General features: G+C 38.8%; 1 protein-coding gene across 1 annotated transcript in view; it reads right to left on the bottom strand.

Moving 5' to 3' along the window:
- Positions 1–2,737: 2,737 nt before the first annotated feature.
- Positions 2,738–19,683, bottom strand: part of GYS2 (glycogen synthase 2) — a 59,310-nt gene continuing 42,364 nt past the window's right edge. The window contains exons 12-16 of the mRNA XM_057702075.1: positions 11,471–11,597; positions 7,941–8,036; positions 6,896–7,059; positions 5,735–5,815; positions 2,738–3,699 (exon numbers count right to left, since the gene is read on the bottom strand). Coding sequence (XP_057558058.1) covers positions 3,478–3,699; positions 5,735–5,815; positions 6,896–7,059; positions 7,941–8,036; positions 11,471–11,597 — 690 coding nt within the window. The 3' untranslated portion in view covers positions 2,738–3,477. The remainder of the gene's footprint in view (positions 3,700–5,734; positions 5,816–6,895; positions 7,060–7,940; positions 8,037–11,470; positions 11,598–19,683) is intronic.

Below are 19,683 nucleotides of genomic sequence, written 5' to 3'. Positions count from 1 at the left end.
AAAAGCTGTCTAAATGACCAACAGCTGTTAAAATAATATCAGCTCCAATATTAGAAGTACTTGAATTTCCTGAACATTCTTTTACCATGCAGATGTGCACATTAACCCAGTAGTTGCATAAAGGCCCCTGTGCCAGTTTTGCTATAACTCTCTATCTGTCCTGGGGTGTCTTTGCAATTCTCTTTATATCTGTCCTGTTCAAAACTGAAGCAATCAGTGGTCAAAATTTTTCACATTGTATGGCTTGTGTCTTAAAATTGGGAAATAACAGCCTCGTATGCATGTCCAGGCACTAGAATACCCCACCTCCGCATTGGACCTGCAGCCACTTTCACCCCGTTCCAGTTGCTCTTCCCCTCTTTGCCTCTATATCCTAACTCCCCTGTGGCTATGTGGCCTCCAGGGTAGGCTCTCAATTACTCTCTGTCCCCCTGGGTTTCCCCAGTGGATTCCTCCTCTCCCCCCACCCTCCCATAGCACCATCATGATCCTAAGCAAGGAGAGAAGGTGGGAGGTTAAACTCAGCCTCCAACTAGCATTTCTTCTTTACCTGCTAATGAGAAATAAAAGTCTGTATCCTACCAACCCTGAGTTGCAGTGTTTTACCTTGGCCTCAGGAGAAAGAGGAGTTGGGAATGCAACATGTTGGTCTCCTCCTACTGGACTATAAATTCCTTAAGGAAATGTTCATATCTAATTTGATTCCATCCTTACAACCACAATGTGAAGTGGGCGACTGTATCTCCCACCTTACTTCATAGAACCTACTTCATAGGCTTATCCTAGGAAGTCTCTTTGAATCTCCTCAAGTACATTTAACCAATCCCTCTTCTGAGATTTCCTTGTGTCCTAGAAAGCTATTAGGAATATTCTATATTCCCATCTATATATGTAAAGCCAGCTGTGTTCCCTCTAGCTCTTACCATGGAAGGAAGGGTGGTACGTTGCTTAAGAAAGTCTTGCTGTCAGCTGGTCAAGCACGCACAATTTTCTATAGTTCATGTGCTCCAACTTATGGATACATACATTCTTTATTCTTTATTCTTTTTTATGCATGCATTCTTTAAGAGCATCAATTTTTTTTTGTATCTCTGTTTCTCCCAATAAAACCATTCATTTATGCAACTTACATGTATAAGGCACGGTGCTAGACACAGAGTCATCTAACAGTCCTATTGGTTGTTCCTTACTGAGCATTGTCAATCTTGGGGAAAGAACAACTAAACACCGGGCTCTGTTGATCTTGAGGAAAGGACAACTAAACACCAGGCTTTGTCAGTCTTGGGGAAAGGACAACCCAGTGACTGGAGCAAGGGGTTGGAGTCTGATGGCAGCAGCTGTTTGAATAGAGGACCAAGTGCAGAGTAGAAGCTGATTCCTACACATGCCACTCGAAGCCAGGTGTTTGCAAGTTAGTCATTTCCATGTGTCCTATACCACTTGTACTCACTTCTAATCAGAGGACTATTTTTTTCATTAAAAAAAAACAAACTTGAATTTTAAAGTTTTATATTAAGAAGTTATAGTTTCTGTATAGCTCATGCTTTCAGTAGCCATGGATCGACCAATTACCAATCAAGAATATTGCTTGAATACACACATTGAGCCACTTTACTAGGGATATATTTTCATGGGTTATTGCAAGAGTGAAACCCATTTTTATCATAAGATTTTTCTGGCACTTCAACAAATGAGTGTTTGGATTGTAATACAAATCTATTTCACATTTTTTTTCCTGATCTCCTCTGCAGAGCTTTCCAAACTGTTCTGCAGACACTGATTTAACTGGTATCCTTTGAGCATTTTTCAAGGATTGGGTTTTAGGTAATTTATTTTCCTTCCTTTCAAACCTCTGAATGAGAAGAGTTTGCAAACATCCTCCATTTTCACCTGATTTGTTGCTTGTATCTGCCATTTTTCTGCTTTTCCCCAGCCACGGGGCAACAGGAGAGCTGGAGTACAGTTTTCCGTTGGCCTTGCACCATCTGACATTGTTACTCTACCCTTGTTGCCATCAACAACCCAGCACTGAGAAGACCTAAACTCTTTTAGAGCCTATAAAGACCTAGGCCAACCAAGGCATTCACTGTAATCTAAATATAACACTACTCACAATCCAAGTGTGAATATGAGGGGTTTTTTGTTTTGTTTTTTACAATTTAGGTTTAACCACATTTAAAACATGAATATGTTTAACTTCAATCATTCAACAGTCTCAGAAACACTGTCCTTATTATAATTAAGTAGACCCTACATTTTCTTTTTTGCTAATTTTTTAAAAGATAATTTTAAATGTTATCTTTCATAAGGCACTATTTTATAGTAGGTGTTTTTGCACATATTATCTTATTTGAATATCTAAAAGTATTTTAAACGAGACATTATTGGGGACTTCCTTGGCGGTGCAGTGGTTAAAAATCTGCCTGCCAATTCAAGGGACACTTCTGGGAAGATCCCACATGCAGAGGAGCAGCTAAGCCCATGCACCACAACTACTGAGCCTGCTCACCACAACTACTGAAGCCTGCGCTCCTAGAGCCCATGGTCCACAACAAGAGAAGCCACCTCAATGAGAAGCCTGTGTACCGCATGGAAGAGTAGCCCCCGCTCACCACAACTAGAGAAAGCCCGCGTGTAGCAACAAAGACACAACTCAGACAATAAATAAATAAATAAATAAATAAATAAATAAATAAATAAATAAACAAATATTTTAAAAAAGACATTATCAATGCAGTTAAATCTTTAAATATTGATATATTTATTCATATGGATTTAACAATGTATCACTTATGGAAGATTGACCCAGTTTTCAAAAAGGCTTTCCTTTTAAACAATAGAAAAAAAACTGTTACAGTACAGATGGTAACATCTTCTGATCATTACTTTGAGGTGACCTTGTATATATGCATTAATATGTATCAAGATCTGGATTGAGGATGGCTATTGTCTTATGGATTTTGACTGGCTGCAAAGCTAGGTATAAATTCATGGTTCTGACTCATGTGAAAAATAAAAATAATCACTGAAGACCAAATTATTTGAAATATAAAGGCAGAGCACATTCCTAGCGGAGTCAGGACTCTTTGCGGGGGAAATGGCAGACTTGTTTAGCAGGTATAGAAGCTGTATAAACATTAAGCAAAGGATTATGGCGATGAAAATTTAAAAATCCACATTAGGGAATACAAATTCTTATTGCTTAAAATAATCATTTTAAAAACACTTTGTCTTCCTCCTTTAATTAACACTCTTCCTGGTGCCTAAATTGACTGAGGGAAAAGCAGTTAGGAAAATAAGTTGGATTTTATTATAAATTACAAAGTTGCCATTCACTTAATCTCCTCCATTTTTTAGGCAGAGGGTAAATCCCATTGTAACACTGAGAAGAGAATGACACATGGGGCCTTTTCATTTCTTTCAATGGTCATTCTTGCTATGCTCTCACTAAATTAGCCTGTGCAACCAGGGTGGAATTCAGTTCTTGTACTCGCCATGCAGCTTCTTCTTCCCTCGAGGAGCATGACTCAGAGAAAATGGCGACTTGATATTTAACCGATCCCTTTCAGCCTCCTCTTCCTCATCGTACCTCTCATCCTCCTTCTCATCCTCCACGTCACTGCTCTGAGGACTGGAGACCTGAGATCCTGAAGGAGAAGGTGGTACCGAGGAAGGCCTGGGATATTTAAACCCTTCCGTCTACCAAAGACAAAAATAAGACACAAAACTTTAGAACAACTTCTTGATTTTTCAATGATGTAAACACTTGGCTTGTGCATTTAATAAAAAACACAGCTGGATTTTTTTGTGGTCTGTGTGGGGGCTATTAACTTTGATTTATTTTGATTCTGCTACCACCAAGCTCAAGAGAGATTCATTAAATAAATAGCGTTCTTTTACAGAGCACTGAAATGTTCCAGGGGCTATATATACATGCGATCTTAGTTAATCTCCAACCAATTTGTTCTTCCCATTTTCAGAAGAATATTGAAGGTTGGAGAGGCCAAATGACTTGCCCAAGGTCATACGGCACGTAAGTGATAGAGCAAAGAGTGGTTCCAGGGCTCTGATCACCCCAGAGCCTTTAATATCAAATGCCGTGATACACTGTTGAAATTATCAGTTTCTATGTCATCCTTCAGATTTGCTCAAATTGCAGAACATGGGCAGCCTGGGTATTCCACGGACAACCACCACTAGAAAGATTTCTGGAAGCCAACCCACTTCACTGACCCTGAAATTCCATCAGTTCCTTTTCTTTCAGTTAATGAGCAGAATATCAGTAGGTTTTAATCAGTTGCCCTTCTACCTAAGATTCACTGAGATAAGTCACTGGATAAACACACACGAAGCACCACCGGTAGGTCAGACACCCTTATGCCACTGAAGAAACAAAGATGAAAAACAGGATCCCTGCTCTCTAAGAGTGCACATGCTGCATCAATCAGAACGCCAAAGGCATGAAATTGTTACAGCACTCATCACTCTGAATTTCAGCTATTTTGAGACATTATTATGTCATACATGCACAGTCACTTCAAAGCTCAGATATTTTACCTGAAAGCAATACAAAAAAAAAAAAAAAAAAAAGAGCCTAGTCCTGGGCTTGGGACCTGGCTCAGGGTAGGAGCGCAATACTCATTATTTGAATAAATGGGTGAATATAGCTGAATTATCATCAAGGGCAGTGACCACCTCTAAACAAACTAAGCAAGTCACTCTGTTAGAAACGTGGACATGGGAACTGGAATTTGTATACTGAGCGACTTACAAAAGCCTTTCATTTTCTCTATGAGCAAATTTTACCTTGGGTTAACTTTCTAGATCTAGTCCCCAGACACCAAACAGAGGTGGAATATAAAGTATAGGCAAAACTGTGTATGGTAAAAGTGGCTCCTGATTGGAAAATTACATCTGCATTTGGAGGATCTATAAATACTTGATGAAGGTCTCTAGCTCCTGGAAATCCTTGAACATGATGCCTCTTGAATTGCTCACATTCTTTGCGGAGACCACAGAAGCTTGTCTATGAAGATTTACGTGAGATGTTGGCTTCTGTGGGGCATGTAACTAAGCTGAAGTGGATCTCATGGTCAATGGTATGGGTTTCGTCTTTTGTATTTGCTTTCTCCTGGTGGGTAGGGGGCAGAGAAGTTTAGCTCTTGGACTGCTGTGTAGATTGCTGTAAGAACTTACTCCACTGAAGAGATACTGCCCTACTTCAAGCTGTGTTTCCTTTTAAGTGAATCTAATGACAGGTAGCCTACTCTAGTCTCATGAATAAATGTCTAAGGGAACTTTAGAGGAAGACTCCCTGGTGGGCACTGCTGAATTTCCACTCATAAATGCTCATTTAGTCCAATTTCTCATATGCTACACTGGGTAGCAAATTCACTTCCGATGAAAGCAGGCCAGTTTATTTTTTGACAACTCTCAAAAGGATGGATGGGATGTCTAAGAGCGGTTTCAGGCACTAAAGCAAGGAGTGTTTTCGTATGAAAGTGCTCCTCCAGTGACATGAATTAGCTGACTTACGCTACGTAGAGGCTAACTCTGAACTGAGGGCTTAGAGTTGGTCTGATTTGTCAGTTTCTCTATTTGTTTTGTTGCAGCACTATGAAAAAGTACAATAGTTTGTGAATTTAGCTACTTCCAAGTAAAAGGTATTGTTAGGATTTAGCATACATAAAACATTTAACTTTCAAAACAAATAAGCAATACATAAACTATTTACCGTAGGTGGCGATGTGGGTTCCATTTGGAAGTTATCTGGAAAAGCTCTGCTTAATGTCAGGTGCCTGGCATGCTGGTAATACTATGATAGAAAACCAATGCATGGGTTAAAAAAGGTTTATATTTATATATTTATATCTCAACAACCAAGTTGTTACATAAAATCTTATTCTCCCACTTACAAAAATATATATATTAAAGTGGTAGATTTTATTCATCCTAAATTTAAGAATCAGAAAAAAATATGACAGCTTATAGGTTTATTATTTTTCAGAGAATAAATAAAGAAATACTATCAACAATTGGAGGGGAAGGACATACTAGCTGTACTGAACTCTGAACTGAGCACTGAGGCGATTGAAAACCCTGGTTTTCTTCTACAGAGAAGCACTGTGGTGTGGAAAAAAGATAGGGCCTGAACACTCAGACGAACTGGCTTTAAATCCTGCTTCAGACCTTAAGAAACATAACTTCTAAGGGCCTTACTTTCATTATAAAAAGAAGACAGTAAAATTAACCTTCGAGGGAGGTAACGAGCTTCGCTGCCAGCGTTAGTGGGTGCAGATGTTCGGCTGATGGCCGCATCTGTCATTTGCCAGCCAGAGTTGAGCAGGGTCTCAGCAGATACATTATGCACAGGCAAAGTCAATTTAGTTTTTAGTAAAGCATTCAGTGCTAAGATATGTGAACATCTGAGTATTTATAAACTTGTTGTGGGATTGAAAGGAGGTATTTCCGTACCTGTCATTTTGAGAAGCAAGATTATTCCCACTCCCCACTATAGTTGAGGGATGTGATCACATTATCTCTTAGAGTGAAACAAAACAGGGACTTTCCTCTTGATGTTTTCCTCATTTTCATGAAACAATACCTGTTATGCATCAAGTTAAGCTCTGGCGATAGAGTGATTAGTAAGATCATGGCTAGATCCTGCTGGACTGGCTGTTCTGGTCTCAAACTAAATACGAAGAATTTTACGGGTTAGGGCTCTGCAAACTCATATCAAGCTCAAAAGCATTCATGTTAAATACATGAAAACATCACTGAGATCTTAACAATGATGATACAGATTGGCCTTACAGATTATGACTCAAATCAATTCCTTTTATAGTCAGCTGGGATTTTTAAAGGGGTCCTCTGTGTAGATCACAAACTTGCTTACTCTGCCTAAGTATCTCCAATCCAGAAGGTCTGAGAGCCTCTCAGTTCGGTTCCTCTGAATAATCCTCTGGCGGCGAGACTGTTTGCAAAATCCATAGAGAAACTGAGTCAGCTGATTGCAAGAATCATCCGGTGAGCGGAATCGCCTGTCAACGATGTAAATACCTGAGGGACACAGAAGCCAGAGCACAGGTAAAGGACCTTAGAACACTTCTACTTCTGCTCCTTAGGGTCTATCACAGACCTGGTGCTTATCCACTCCCTGACTCCCCTACTGCCTCTGCTTTATCATTTCCCTCCCAAGGCTGTATTTCCTCTGTATTTCCTTCTAATGGTTCACAACTATCACCGGCACACAGCCAACCAAATGGATCTTGCTAGAGAAAATCTGGCCGTACAGGGATACACCGGATCAGTGATTGTCCTCGGGGCTGCTCGCTAACCAGAGTCCCCCGGCTGAGACCTGGGTGTCAGTGCTTTTTAAATTCCCCAGTGTTCCCACCGTATAGCCACAGGTGAGGACCACAGCTATCACCCGAGGAAAGACAACAGTGACAATGCAACCCTAAAAGACCAGAGAATTGGCAATGTCCTGGCAGAGCATCCGGCCCATTCTAATTTTTCTTGCTGCTAGGCAACGTAAACATATAGATGGTGATACCATCTGCCATCTTCAATGTGAATCTTGATAACGAGGCACGGAACTTATAAAGTAATTATGCTGACCAAGACACATACCCAAAAGCCGTGGTTATCATAACATCACTTCTAGGTAACAGAGGACCAAACGAGGTCAGAAAAATAAAAAGGTGAAAAGATAAGTTTTGTCCAAGCTTAGCACTACTTTGGGGCAATATATTCAATATTAGTATCATTCTAATCTTTGCTTTGGGTCATATAATGAAATTTACTTTTAATTGAACAGGAAGTATACACATTAGTTTAACCATCAGGATAGCGTTAGAGTTGGGCTCTGTAAAGACCCCATGGTTTGTTTGGTTAGAGGTCCCTTCTCCCCCAGCTGGGTTCATGATAAAAAGCCTCACCATATGCAGTGGGATCAGCCACGTGCTCCTGCATGAAACAGCCAAAGCCAGAGAGGTTGGTGGTCACACTGGGGATACCCATCACAGTGCATTCGGCTGCCAGGGGAAATAGACAAAGGCTTGGCTTCAAACAGCAATAATATCCTTTTACACACACAGAGAAGGAAAAGCCCCAGTCCACCTAGTAATAGCAACGTTTATTTTATGCCAGGCATGGTACTAAGCTCCTTACACACATGACCAATTTAATTTTCTCAACCACCCTGTGAAGTGAGGCTATCATTTTCCCCATCTTACAGATGAAGACATTGAGACAAGGGGTATTAAATAGCTTCCCCAACTTCACAAAGCCAGGAGACGTGGTAGAGCTGGGATTTGAAGCCAGGTGCCCAGGTACAGAGCCCTTGCTCAGAACTGCTACCCTGTCCTGACTCTCTCGTTCCAGCTGGCTTTGTTTTTTGCTCTGTTCTAAGCTTGTGTCTCTAAGTATTTGGCAAATGTATGGGGTACGTCAATATGTTTTGGACAGAACCAGCTCCTCCCATCCTTCCACTTTCTTGGATGCTCAGCGAACCCATGGTTTCTTTCAATCCTCTATCACCTTTTAGTCAAAATCTTTTTTTAGACAATATCAGATGGGTCATAAGACATGTCACCACACTCAAGGATGTTTGAATTGTTAACATGCAATTTCTATTCAATTATGGAATTTTCTTGGTTGGCTAGTGGTTATGGGTGGATAAAAAGAGATTTGCTCATGACTCATATACTCTTGTTCTGCAAGTACTTCCTCTTGGTTTAGCTCCAGAGAGCAAGGGTTTCCGAATTTGGGGGAAGATAGTAGAGAGGAGGTGGGTGGGGATTATTGACCCATTTGAGAATCAGGTGAAAACTCTGGGACTCCTCCCCAGAAAAATTTTGCCTACAATTCTATAGAACTTCACAGATCCTTATTTTTATTAAATACTCACTAACACCCATCTAACGAAATGCCAGGGACCCATGTAAGCTCAGTTTATGTTCATTGAGTGAATTTAATGAAGTCAGTGTTTATCTTCACTGAGTTTTCTCAAAACACAAAACACAGATTTTAACACTTTCTGGAGTGAGAGTTAGTACAACATAAAACAATTATTCTAAAGAAAAAATTAGAGCATTATCTAATATGCTAATGTCAAACTTACACCACCAGAGGTTTTGCTATTTCTGTGCATAAAGAGGGACCAACTTCCTTTAGTTAAACAGAGGCCAACTTCCTTCGGTTAATTTATTTTTTAATTTTTTATTTATTTATATTTTTGGCCACACTGCACGGTTTGTGGGATTTTAGTTCCTCAACCAGGGATCGAACCCAGGCCCTTGGCCCTGAGAACGTGGAGCCCTAACCACTGCACAGCCAGAGAGTTTCCCTTTGGTTAATTTAAAACAGAAAATGACTCATTCACTGTAGGGTATGTATTTCTCACACCCCTTTTTCTGTCTACTTATCTTTTACAACACCTTTGCTGGCCTTTATATTAACACACTAAATCTATTTCCTCTGTCATTTCAAGTTAAGTTTAACTTTGTCCTGTGAAATGATACTCTGGCAGAAAGTCTGCTGTAAGTTAGATAACATTCTCTTTTACCCAATATAAATGACTTTTCACATTCCCTTGGTCACTCATGCTTTGGTTTTGCACTTTTTTGTTCTCGGTATTTCCGATTGTAAATTATGTTACTAGAAATAATAGGAATAAGAGCTGATTACAAAGTTTTAAGTTCATCAAGTGAATTGTTTTAATATATCTCGAAAGACAGATACTCTATTATAAGCCATTTAGGATAACTATGTGGGCATTTCATAAGTAAGAAGACACCGCCTTCACAAAAGTGGAATTGGTGCCAATAACATTTTTGGAACTACAAGAGAGATAGCTAGAGGAGTTAGATCAATAACTTTTCTATGTCATGTTTCAAGAATGGGTAATTACTTATCAATCTTCCCCCAAAATTCTAATAATTTTGCAGCTGCTGACAAATTATTCTTGGTGAAGCCTAGAAGAATAGAATAGGACCTTTATCAAAAGATGCAGAGCCTTAAGAATCCTCCTGCCAATGCAGGGGACACAGGTTCAATCCCTGGTCAGGGAATCCGATCCCACATGGCACGGACCGCCTAAGCCTGAGAGCCACAAATACTGAAGTGCGGGCACCTAGAGACAGTGCTCTGCAACAAAATAAGCCACTGCAGTGAGAAGCCCACGCACCGCAACGAAGAGTAGCCCCTGCTTTTCTGAACTGGAGAAAGTCTGCACGTAGCAACGAAGGCCCAGTGCAGACAAATAAAATAAAATAAAATAAAACAAAATAAAACTTTAAAAAAGTGCAGAGCCTTCATGTTACTCCTACTGTAAAGATTATAGTATCCTAATTTACAGAATGTGAAATTCTATACTAAATTCTGGAATCAGTATGCAAAGATGAGAAAAATCCTCCTCATAATTCAGCCTATGACCTCTCTAACCCTGACTGCTGCTGCCCCTTACGTGGGCAATGATGACACTGAGATGCAGAAGGAAAAATGTATTCATTATAAATAAAAATGTTTTCTGAGCCTTTTCTTCTAAATTATAAGTGGAATTATATCTATACTAGGAGGAAAATCACTGATTACCAAGAAGATGGAAAAACCGTCGTCTTCTTTGCATTGGCATATGTTTAAAGTATGATTTCCTTTTGATTAGGCATTTCAGTACAAATACAAATTGACATCTCTTGCTGCTCATGGTAACCATACTAGTAGAGGCCAGAAAAGATAAACATATAGCGGATCTGAGAGTCCACCATCTTAGAAAAGAAACAGGGACCGGGGCGGGGGCGGGGGGTGGGGAGCGGAGCAGAGGAAGGTGGAGGATGGAGGGTCTAGATGGAGCTATGTCGTTGCACATAATACCTACCACTGAACTGGCATTTTATCTTAAAAGTACCTCTTTTTTGGGAGACAAGGGTGTGAAGATGACTTCTCACTATACATCTCTTTATACTATTTGTGTCTTTAACCATGTGCATGCAGTATCTAATTAACAGATAAATATATCCTTTCATTTAAAAAAAGAATTCTTCTGAAATAAACTTTAGAACAATTTTGCTGGACCGTTGTTTCTCATATTAACCCTCCTTGCAGTTAATTTCTCCTTCATGTTAATAGATAGGACTGGTGAAGTTAACTAAAAATATATAGTTTTTATAAAACATTCTTTTTCTTTGGAATGCAGTGAGGCAACAATTCAGATACCCACTAAAATATGTCCAACCACAACCTCATAAACATATAAAAGATTATATGTTATGTCCTTATGCTTAGGTCAGGAGCTACAAAGCATAAAATTGAACCCTGGGATAGATCCAACCAAAATCACTTTTAAAACAAACTACAAAACCAGAACTTTAGTAGAAATGACATATCAACTTTGACTATTACATACATGTGTATAGAATAATATACTAATAAAGTTTAAAATATCTCACAATCTATACATGTTACATACCTGGAGTATAACCCCAGGGTTCGTAGTATGATGGAAATACTCCAAGATGACAACCTCGGACAAACTCTTCATAATCCATGGGTAACAGAGGGCTGGTGGAGGATAGGAACTCTGGGTGCAAAATCACCTGCAAAAGAAAAATTCTAATGAGAAAAGAGAGAAAGAAAGAAGAAATTAAAGCAAAAAATCTCCTAGACTTTTGTTGCTTTGATATTTCAATACTAGAGAATCCTTGCATCCTAGGTTCAGGAGAAAGAAAGAGATAAGAAAAAAGAAAAAGGAAAAGGTCTGGGTGTTTTTTTTCTCCTCTCTCCATTCTCTATAAATATCTACTCTAAGGACTAAATTTCCTTCAGGTTCCCAGGCCTAGATTAGAGGATAGGGAATTATTGTATCCAAAATGTTCTCACGCTAGACTCCTCCAACCCAGCCTTTATAGACAACAAAGATTTCATTTGGTTCTCTAACTGCTGGTCCTGGACTTGTTTCTCAATTTATTCCCACCTTGAGCAGGAAAAGGGAGAGCTACCCTTACATACCCCGGGTGCAAGTTACCCAAGTGAAATGGAACTAAGGGACAATTGCAAGCTACCCATGTGATGTTACTGAACTGGAGACGGGAAGAGCAGTAGTACATCCTTATAGAATATTTCCATTATGTGAGTACAATGGTCATAAATAACCTCAAGAGCATAGGGTACAGGAAAATGTAGTCAACAACTAGGATGCAATGAGTTTTGAGCATTATCTTTCTTTTCAGCATAATTGATTTTTTTTAAGTTTATGTAATTTAATTTTACACAACTGTTGTGTTTAAAACGGGACCACAGCATTTCTGAAAATTTAGCAATTGGCTCTCGTGCACTGGTATGAGCTCTTCCTTGGACTGCATAGCCTGTAATTTTATGCAAAGGCAGAGACCAGAGAGAACACAGGTATACTTGGAAAGTCGTGAATAGAATAGCTACTTAACTGGTCACCTAGACGAATGAATTCTATTTCTCCTATTTCTTAAAATGATGAATTATAAATTATGATATAATTATAGTATATAAATTATGTTATTATCCCAGCACTTTAAAATCTGATTTTTAAAAAATGTAAAAATTTAAAAAATTTAGAAATTATTTTTAATAACTTACTTAGCTATAGGGGGAGGCTGACGGATAACATAAAACTGGTTTGGTAAGAACTTTAATAAAATGGGGAAATAGGAGAAATATATATATGTTTATGTATAATTATATATTTAAAAGTATTAAATTTTAATTTTGTATAAATTATACATATAATTATATCTAAATACATGTTTATGTATATAAATTGAAAAAAATCTCAAATTTACAGAAAAGTTGCCAGTGCAATGTGAAGAGAATTAATATTTTTCCAGAACCATTTGCGTATAAATTGCTGGCTGGAAGCCCATCATCCACAAATACTTAACATGTACAAACAAGAACATTCCCACTTAAAACCTAAAAATAGAATTACCATATGATCACACAATTCCAATTCTGGGCATATATCTGGAGAAAACTGTAATTTGAAAAGATACATGCACCCCAGTGTTCATAGCAGCACTGTTTACAATACACAAGACATGGAAGAAACCTAAGTGTCCATCAGCAGATGAATGGATAAAGAAGATACACACACACACACATATACAGATACACACATAATGGAATATTACTCAGCCATAAAAAAGAATGAAATAATGCCATTTGCAGCAACATGGATGGACCTAGAGATTACTGTACTGAGTGATGTCAGACAAAGACAAGTATCATATGATATTACTTCTGTGTGGAATCTAAAAAAATGATACAAGTGACATTATTTACAAAATAGAAATAGACTCATAGGCACAGAAAACAAACTTATGGTTACCTAAGGGGATAGTGGTGGTGGGGTGGGGGAAAGGATAAATTAGGAGTTTGGGATGAACATATACGCACTACGATATAAAAAATAAGTAAATAACAGGGAAATTTGTACTCTCCAAAGCCATGAAAACATCATGGCTCATTTGTTTTGTTCCCAACCAAAGAGAATGACAACATGACTGAAATAAGAAAACAGCTGCCCTGGGTCCTAGAACAGCCAATGGCAGAAGCTCGGGGAAGAGGAAAGGATATTAGAGGTCACCCCAAGGTTACAGGGAGGGTTAAATGAGATCCTGTATGCAAAGCCCCCAGCAGAGCACCTGGTTCACAGCAGGCCCTGGATCAGCGGGGATAAAACCAATAAACAAAAACTTGTTGGACTGTATCCTGAGAGGGAAGTAAGGTCCCAGGAAGTTAGTTTACTTTCACAGCGGGACAGCACAGGGTGGAACCCTGAAGTCTGCGGCCTAGACTTTTCTCACTATCCCCCACCACCAAGGCAGAACCCATGATAAATTCAAATTCAAAATAATCTACAATGCTTCCTGAATCAAATGGTTACATTCATAAAAAAAACTTGTCAATCCAGTCGGAGAGTTCTGAACCACTCTATAGCCGTCTATAAACATGCGGGTAATCAAACAGGTACTTATGTTAGCACAAGCCATGAATTACTGTCAAGCTTTTGAAGGATGTTATTAATAAAATAAAATACCTAATTCTGAATTGACCAAAGTTTATATCAGTGCTGTGAGTGTATATTGTTTGAATGAGGCTATTCTTTTATTTCTTTTGTGTGTTTGCTTTATGATATTAATCAGTGAGTATCTGAAAATGCTCATGAATTTAACTGCATAAACACAATTTGTATGAGACCAATTCTTTCTCCATTCACTCTGTATACGTTGTGGACTTTTATATCTCTGCGCCTTTTCATCTACTTCTTTGGCCTGGCGAGGCAATCTTCCTGTTATTTGTATGATGAATTTGTGCTCATCTATCAAGATGTAGCTCATCCCTTTTATAAGACATTTTATCAAATCCTGCAGGTAAAGATCAATCCGCTGTCTTCTACTCTCATTAAACTCCATTCACAGGTCTAAAAAAATATTGAGTATGATGTGCCAGGTACTGAACTAGTACTAACAAAAGCTAACATTTATTGTGCATTTACTATGTGCCAGTGACTGTGCTAAACGTGGTACCTATGATTTATTTAATCCTCCCAACAGTTCTATGAGTGGGGCTATATGATCACCATTTTACACATGAGAAGGCTGAGGTACAGGTAGATTAAGTAAACTTACAAATTGAATAAGTGGCAGAGATTGAAAGCCAGGCAGCATGAGTGCAGTCCTAAAGGACTTCACCTACCTTTATAGATGTGTGTGGCAGCCCTGAATTTGCCATTCAGATTTCCTTCAAGAGATCCTGGCCCAGGGATCTTGGCTGGCAGCCCTGAGTGCCTCCCTTGTGCATCCATCACAGTGGCTGCTCCTAGTCAATAGGACCGCAAGGATGGGTACTAGCACCAACCCATTTCTGCCCAACGGGTGATTCCTTTAATGGGCAACTTTTGCTTGGGGAATCCCAATCCCTATTAATGGAAATCCCTACTAAAACCATTGCATCAAATTGTTCATAGAGTAAGGCACCCATCTGCCCGCCAACCTGAAACTTCTGGTAGGTGGAAAGTACACATGAAGACAAAACCCAAAGAAAAGGTTGTTCAATAAAGGAAAAATGTATGTAGGAACACTAATATACTTAAAATGTCAATACTAAACCAACACACACACAACATGCAAATAGGAATCTTTTGTATTAAGAAAGGAAGCATTGTATAATAATTCTGAATTTGTGTGAGCTGTAGATTGAGTGTACTGTTGAAAACTGTTTTTGTTTTTGTGGGTGCATAAGCACACGTGCGTGGTGCGTGTGTGTGTGTGTGTTTCCTTTCATTAACTGACAAGCCACATTGGGTGGTTTTGGACCATTGCTTTCCCCTTTATGAGTCACTATATATAGTGTGGTTATGTGTGTATATTTTTTTGTGTAGTTGCTAATTTTTATTAATTCTAGTGTTTTATTAATTACAATTGACTCTTCTTTCTGCAAAAATAATAATAATAATTATTATTATTATAAGGCTGAGACTTTTAAAAAACTGGGCTGCAATCTATGGCTACCTCATCCTTCCTTTTCACTGTCTCTTCCTTGTGTCTGGCCGCACCTCCCTGCCTGCTCCTGCTTTCAACCTCTTTACCCTTCACAGGTGTTTCTGCCAATAAGTGTTTTCATACCTACTCCTGTCTTGGTGTCTGTTTCTCAGAGGACAAAAACTTAGAAAATAGATAAGACGTGATCACTGCCTTGAAGAACCCACAGTCTCTGGAGAAATGGACACATCAATTAAAATTTACAGTATTCAATGTGATAATTCCTATAATTGCAAAATATAGAAAGTGTTTTGAGAATACAGACAAGGCAACAATTGTTCTGTCTGTAGTAGATAAATGTATATTAAGGAAAAGTGTAAGGAAGAGATGACTTTTAGGTTGGATCCCAAAAGAATTGTTAAAATAGCTGAGATAAGTTTATTTCTGAAGGAGAGAATAATATCAGCAAATGCACAAAGGTATGAAAGTGTTTAATATGTTTAGGAAATAAGTTACTTGTCCATTCCTGGGAAATTGCCTCACTGTTATCACACTTTTTAAATATCAATCTGTATTTATTGTACATAATAAGTGCCAGGTACACATAGGTTTTCAGAGGAAGATTCACAAATTTAGATATGGCTGTGAATATGAAAGGTTCTGAGATAAACAGAAATCGACAGGGAAATAAGAGGCTTTCTTGCTCGCACTATTTTCTTTCCAAGAGACAAAAAATTGAGAAGGACCAGTCTGGAGTAAACTACATGAGAATGAAGCCAAGTAAGTGTCTACATGCTCTGAGAATCCAATCCTGCTGAAAAAACATAAAGGATGGTACATCCTTGGCAGAGACATTTCTGCATTTTCCAGGTGAAAATGTGCAGCCTGACTATTATAGGTGCACTTGGTGTTGAAAATTTGGAAATTCAGAAAAATGAGAAATAAAAGCAAATGAGAAATGAAAACTAAAACTCACCAATAATTATATGGCCCAGGGCAATATACACAATATGTGTGTGTGGGGTGTGTGTGTGTGTGTGTAGTATATGTTTAAAATGAAAGGGTTAACACAATATGGAACATTTTATAAACAGCTTGTATCATTTAATGCTGTATTATGAGCTTTTTCTTCTACTATGAAAATTTCTCCTGTCTTGATTTCTGAGATATTTTCCTCTTTCTTTCTTTCCCTGACCTTTCATGTTTTAGTGCCCTCAACTCTTGAGGGTTCCTTGAGTCAACACTTTGAGTGAAGACTCAGCAATAGTCTTCCAGCATGGCAGGGTCATCATTCCCTGGCCTCCACTGCTACCCACATGCCAATAGCTCCCCTCACAACTGTCCTTGTAAACCCCAAACATATGTTTTCTAAGTATCTGTTAAGCATCTCAACTTGAATATCTCACACATAATTCAATCTGTGAAAAACTGAACTCCATTCGTGACATGACCCTCAAACCAACTTCCTTTAAAGTCTTCCCTGGGACATCCCTGCTGGTCCAGTGGTAAAGAATCTGCCTTCCAATGCAATGGATGTGGGTTTGATCCCTGGTCAGGGAACTAAGATCCCACATGCCTCAGGGCAACTAAGCTCACATGCTGTAACTACTGAGCTTGCGCACCTCAACTAGAGAGACTGCATGCCACAAACTATAGAGCCCATGTGCCCTGGAGTCTGCATGCCACAACTAGAGAGCACATGATGAAGAGCCCACGCACCACAATGAAAGATCCTGTATGCCTCAACAAAGATCCCTTGTGCCGCAACTAACACCTGACACAGCCATAAACAAACAAACAAACAAACAAACAAATAAATAAATAAATTAGGGGGGAAAAGATGATGGTGAAGTAGAAGGAGGTGGAAGCATCCCTCTCCACAGATGCACCAGGAATATATCAAAAGATGCAATAATTCCCACAAGAAAAATGGCTGAATATCAACAGAAGACCTTGGAAACCAGAAAGGACTGCAAAGATGCTGACATAACTGGTGACCTCTGGAGTCTGGATTCCTTGACCAGAAGTCAAGTTGGAGGCTCTGGGGAGGGAGCACTGGGTCTACTGATGCTAGATCACTAGAGTCCTCAGCCACAGGGAAGATTAACTGCAGAGAATTCTCATGGAGGCCTCTATCAGAGTCTAATATCTGGCTTTGCCCAACTGCCGGCAACTGCCAGTATTGGACACCTCACACCAAACTACAAACAAGACAGGAACACAAACCCACCCATCAGCACACAGACTACCTAAAGCCATATTAACCTCACAGATACCCTAAAACACACTACCTGACACAGCCCTGCTCATCAGAGGGAAAAGATTCAGATCCACACACCAGAAAGCAGGCACCAGACCCTCCCACCAGGAAGCCTACTTAAGACACTGCACCAACATCACCACAGGGGGCAGAGAGTAGAAACAAGAGGAATTACTACTAGGCAGCATAAGGAAAGGAGACAGCAAATCCTATAAATTAGGAAAAATGAGAAAACAAAGAAACACCTTGCAGGCAAAGGAGCAAGATAAAAACTCACAAGACCAAATAAATGAAAAGGAACAAGGAAAATTGCCTGAAAAAGAATTCAGAGTAATGATAGTAAAGATGATCCAAAATCTCAAAAACAAAATAGAGAAAATATAAGAAACACTTAATAAGGACCTAGAAGAATTAAAGAGCAAACAAACAGTAATGAACCACACAATAACTGAAATTAAAAATACTCTAGATGGTATAAACAGCAGAAAAACTAAGGCAGAAGAACGAGTAAGTGAGTTGGAAGATAGAATGGGGGAAAAAACTGCCACAGAGCAGGAAAAAGAAAAAAGAATAAAAAGAATGGAAGACAGTCTCAGAGACCTCAGTCACAACATTAAGTGCACCAACTTTCGAGTCACAGGTGTCCCAGAAGAAGAAGAAAAAAAGAAAGGGTCTGAGAAAATATTTGAAGAGGTTATAGTGGAAAATTTCCCCAATATGGGAAAGGAAATAGTTAATCAAGTCCAAGAAGTGAAGAGAGTCCCATACAGAATAAACCCAAGGAGAAACACACCGAGGCACATATTAATCAAACTAACAAAAATTAAACACAAAGAAAAAATATTAAAAGCAGCAAGAGAAAAGCAACAAATAACATATAAGGGAAAACCCATAGGCTAACAACTGATCTTTCTGCAGAAACTCTGCAGGCCAGAAGGGAGTGGCAGGATACACTTAAAGTTTTGAAAGAGAAAAACCTACAGCTAAGAATATTCTACCCAGCAAGAATCTCATTCAGATTCAACAGAGAAATTCAAACCTTTACAGACAAGCACAAGTTAAGAGAATTCAGCACCACCAAACCAGACTTACAACAATTGCTAAAGGAGCTTTTCTAGGCAGGAAACACAAGAGAAGGAAAGGACCTACAAAAACAAACCCAAAACAATTAAGAAAATGGTAATTGGAACACACGTCAATAATCATGCTAAACGTAGATTGATTAAATGCTCTAACCAAAAGACACAGACTGGCTGAATGGATACAAAAACAAGACCCTTATATTTATGCTGTCTACAAGAAACCCACTTCACACCTAGGGTTACATACAGACTGAAAGTAAAGGGATGGAAAAAGATATTCCATGCAAATGGAAGTCAAAAGAAAGCTGGAGTAGCAATACTCATATCTGACAAATTAGACTTTAAAGTAAAGACTATTAAAAGAGACAAGGAAGGACACTACATAATGATCAAGGGGTCAATCCAAGAAGAACATATAATAATTGTAAATATCTATGCACCCAACACAGGAGCACCTCAATACATAAGGCAAATGCTAACAGTCATAAAAGCAGAAATTGACAGTAACACAATAATAGTAGGAGACTTGAACACCGCTCTTACATCAATGGACAGATCATCCAAACAGAAAATAAATAAGAACACACAAGCCTTAAATGACACATTAGACCATCTCAACTTAATTGATATTTATAGGACATTCCACCCAAAAACTACAGAATACACTTTCTTCTCAAGTGCACACAGAACGTTCTCCAGGATAAGTCACATCTTGGGTCATAAATCAAACCTCAGCAAATTCAAGAAAATTGAAATCATATCAAGCATCTTCTCTGACCACAACACCATGAGACTAGGTATCAATTACAGGAAAAAAACTGCAAAA

Source organism: Hippopotamus amphibius, chromosome 12 (genome assembly GCF_030028045.1).
Source record: "Hippopotamus amphibius kiboko isolate mHipAmp2 chromosome 12, mHipAmp2.hap2, whole genome shotgun sequence".
NCBI classification, from domain to species: domain Eukaryota; kingdom Metazoa; phylum Chordata; class Mammalia; order Artiodactyla; family Hippopotamidae; genus Hippopotamus; species Hippopotamus amphibius.
This window is presented reverse-complemented; position numbering and strand designations above follow the sequence as displayed.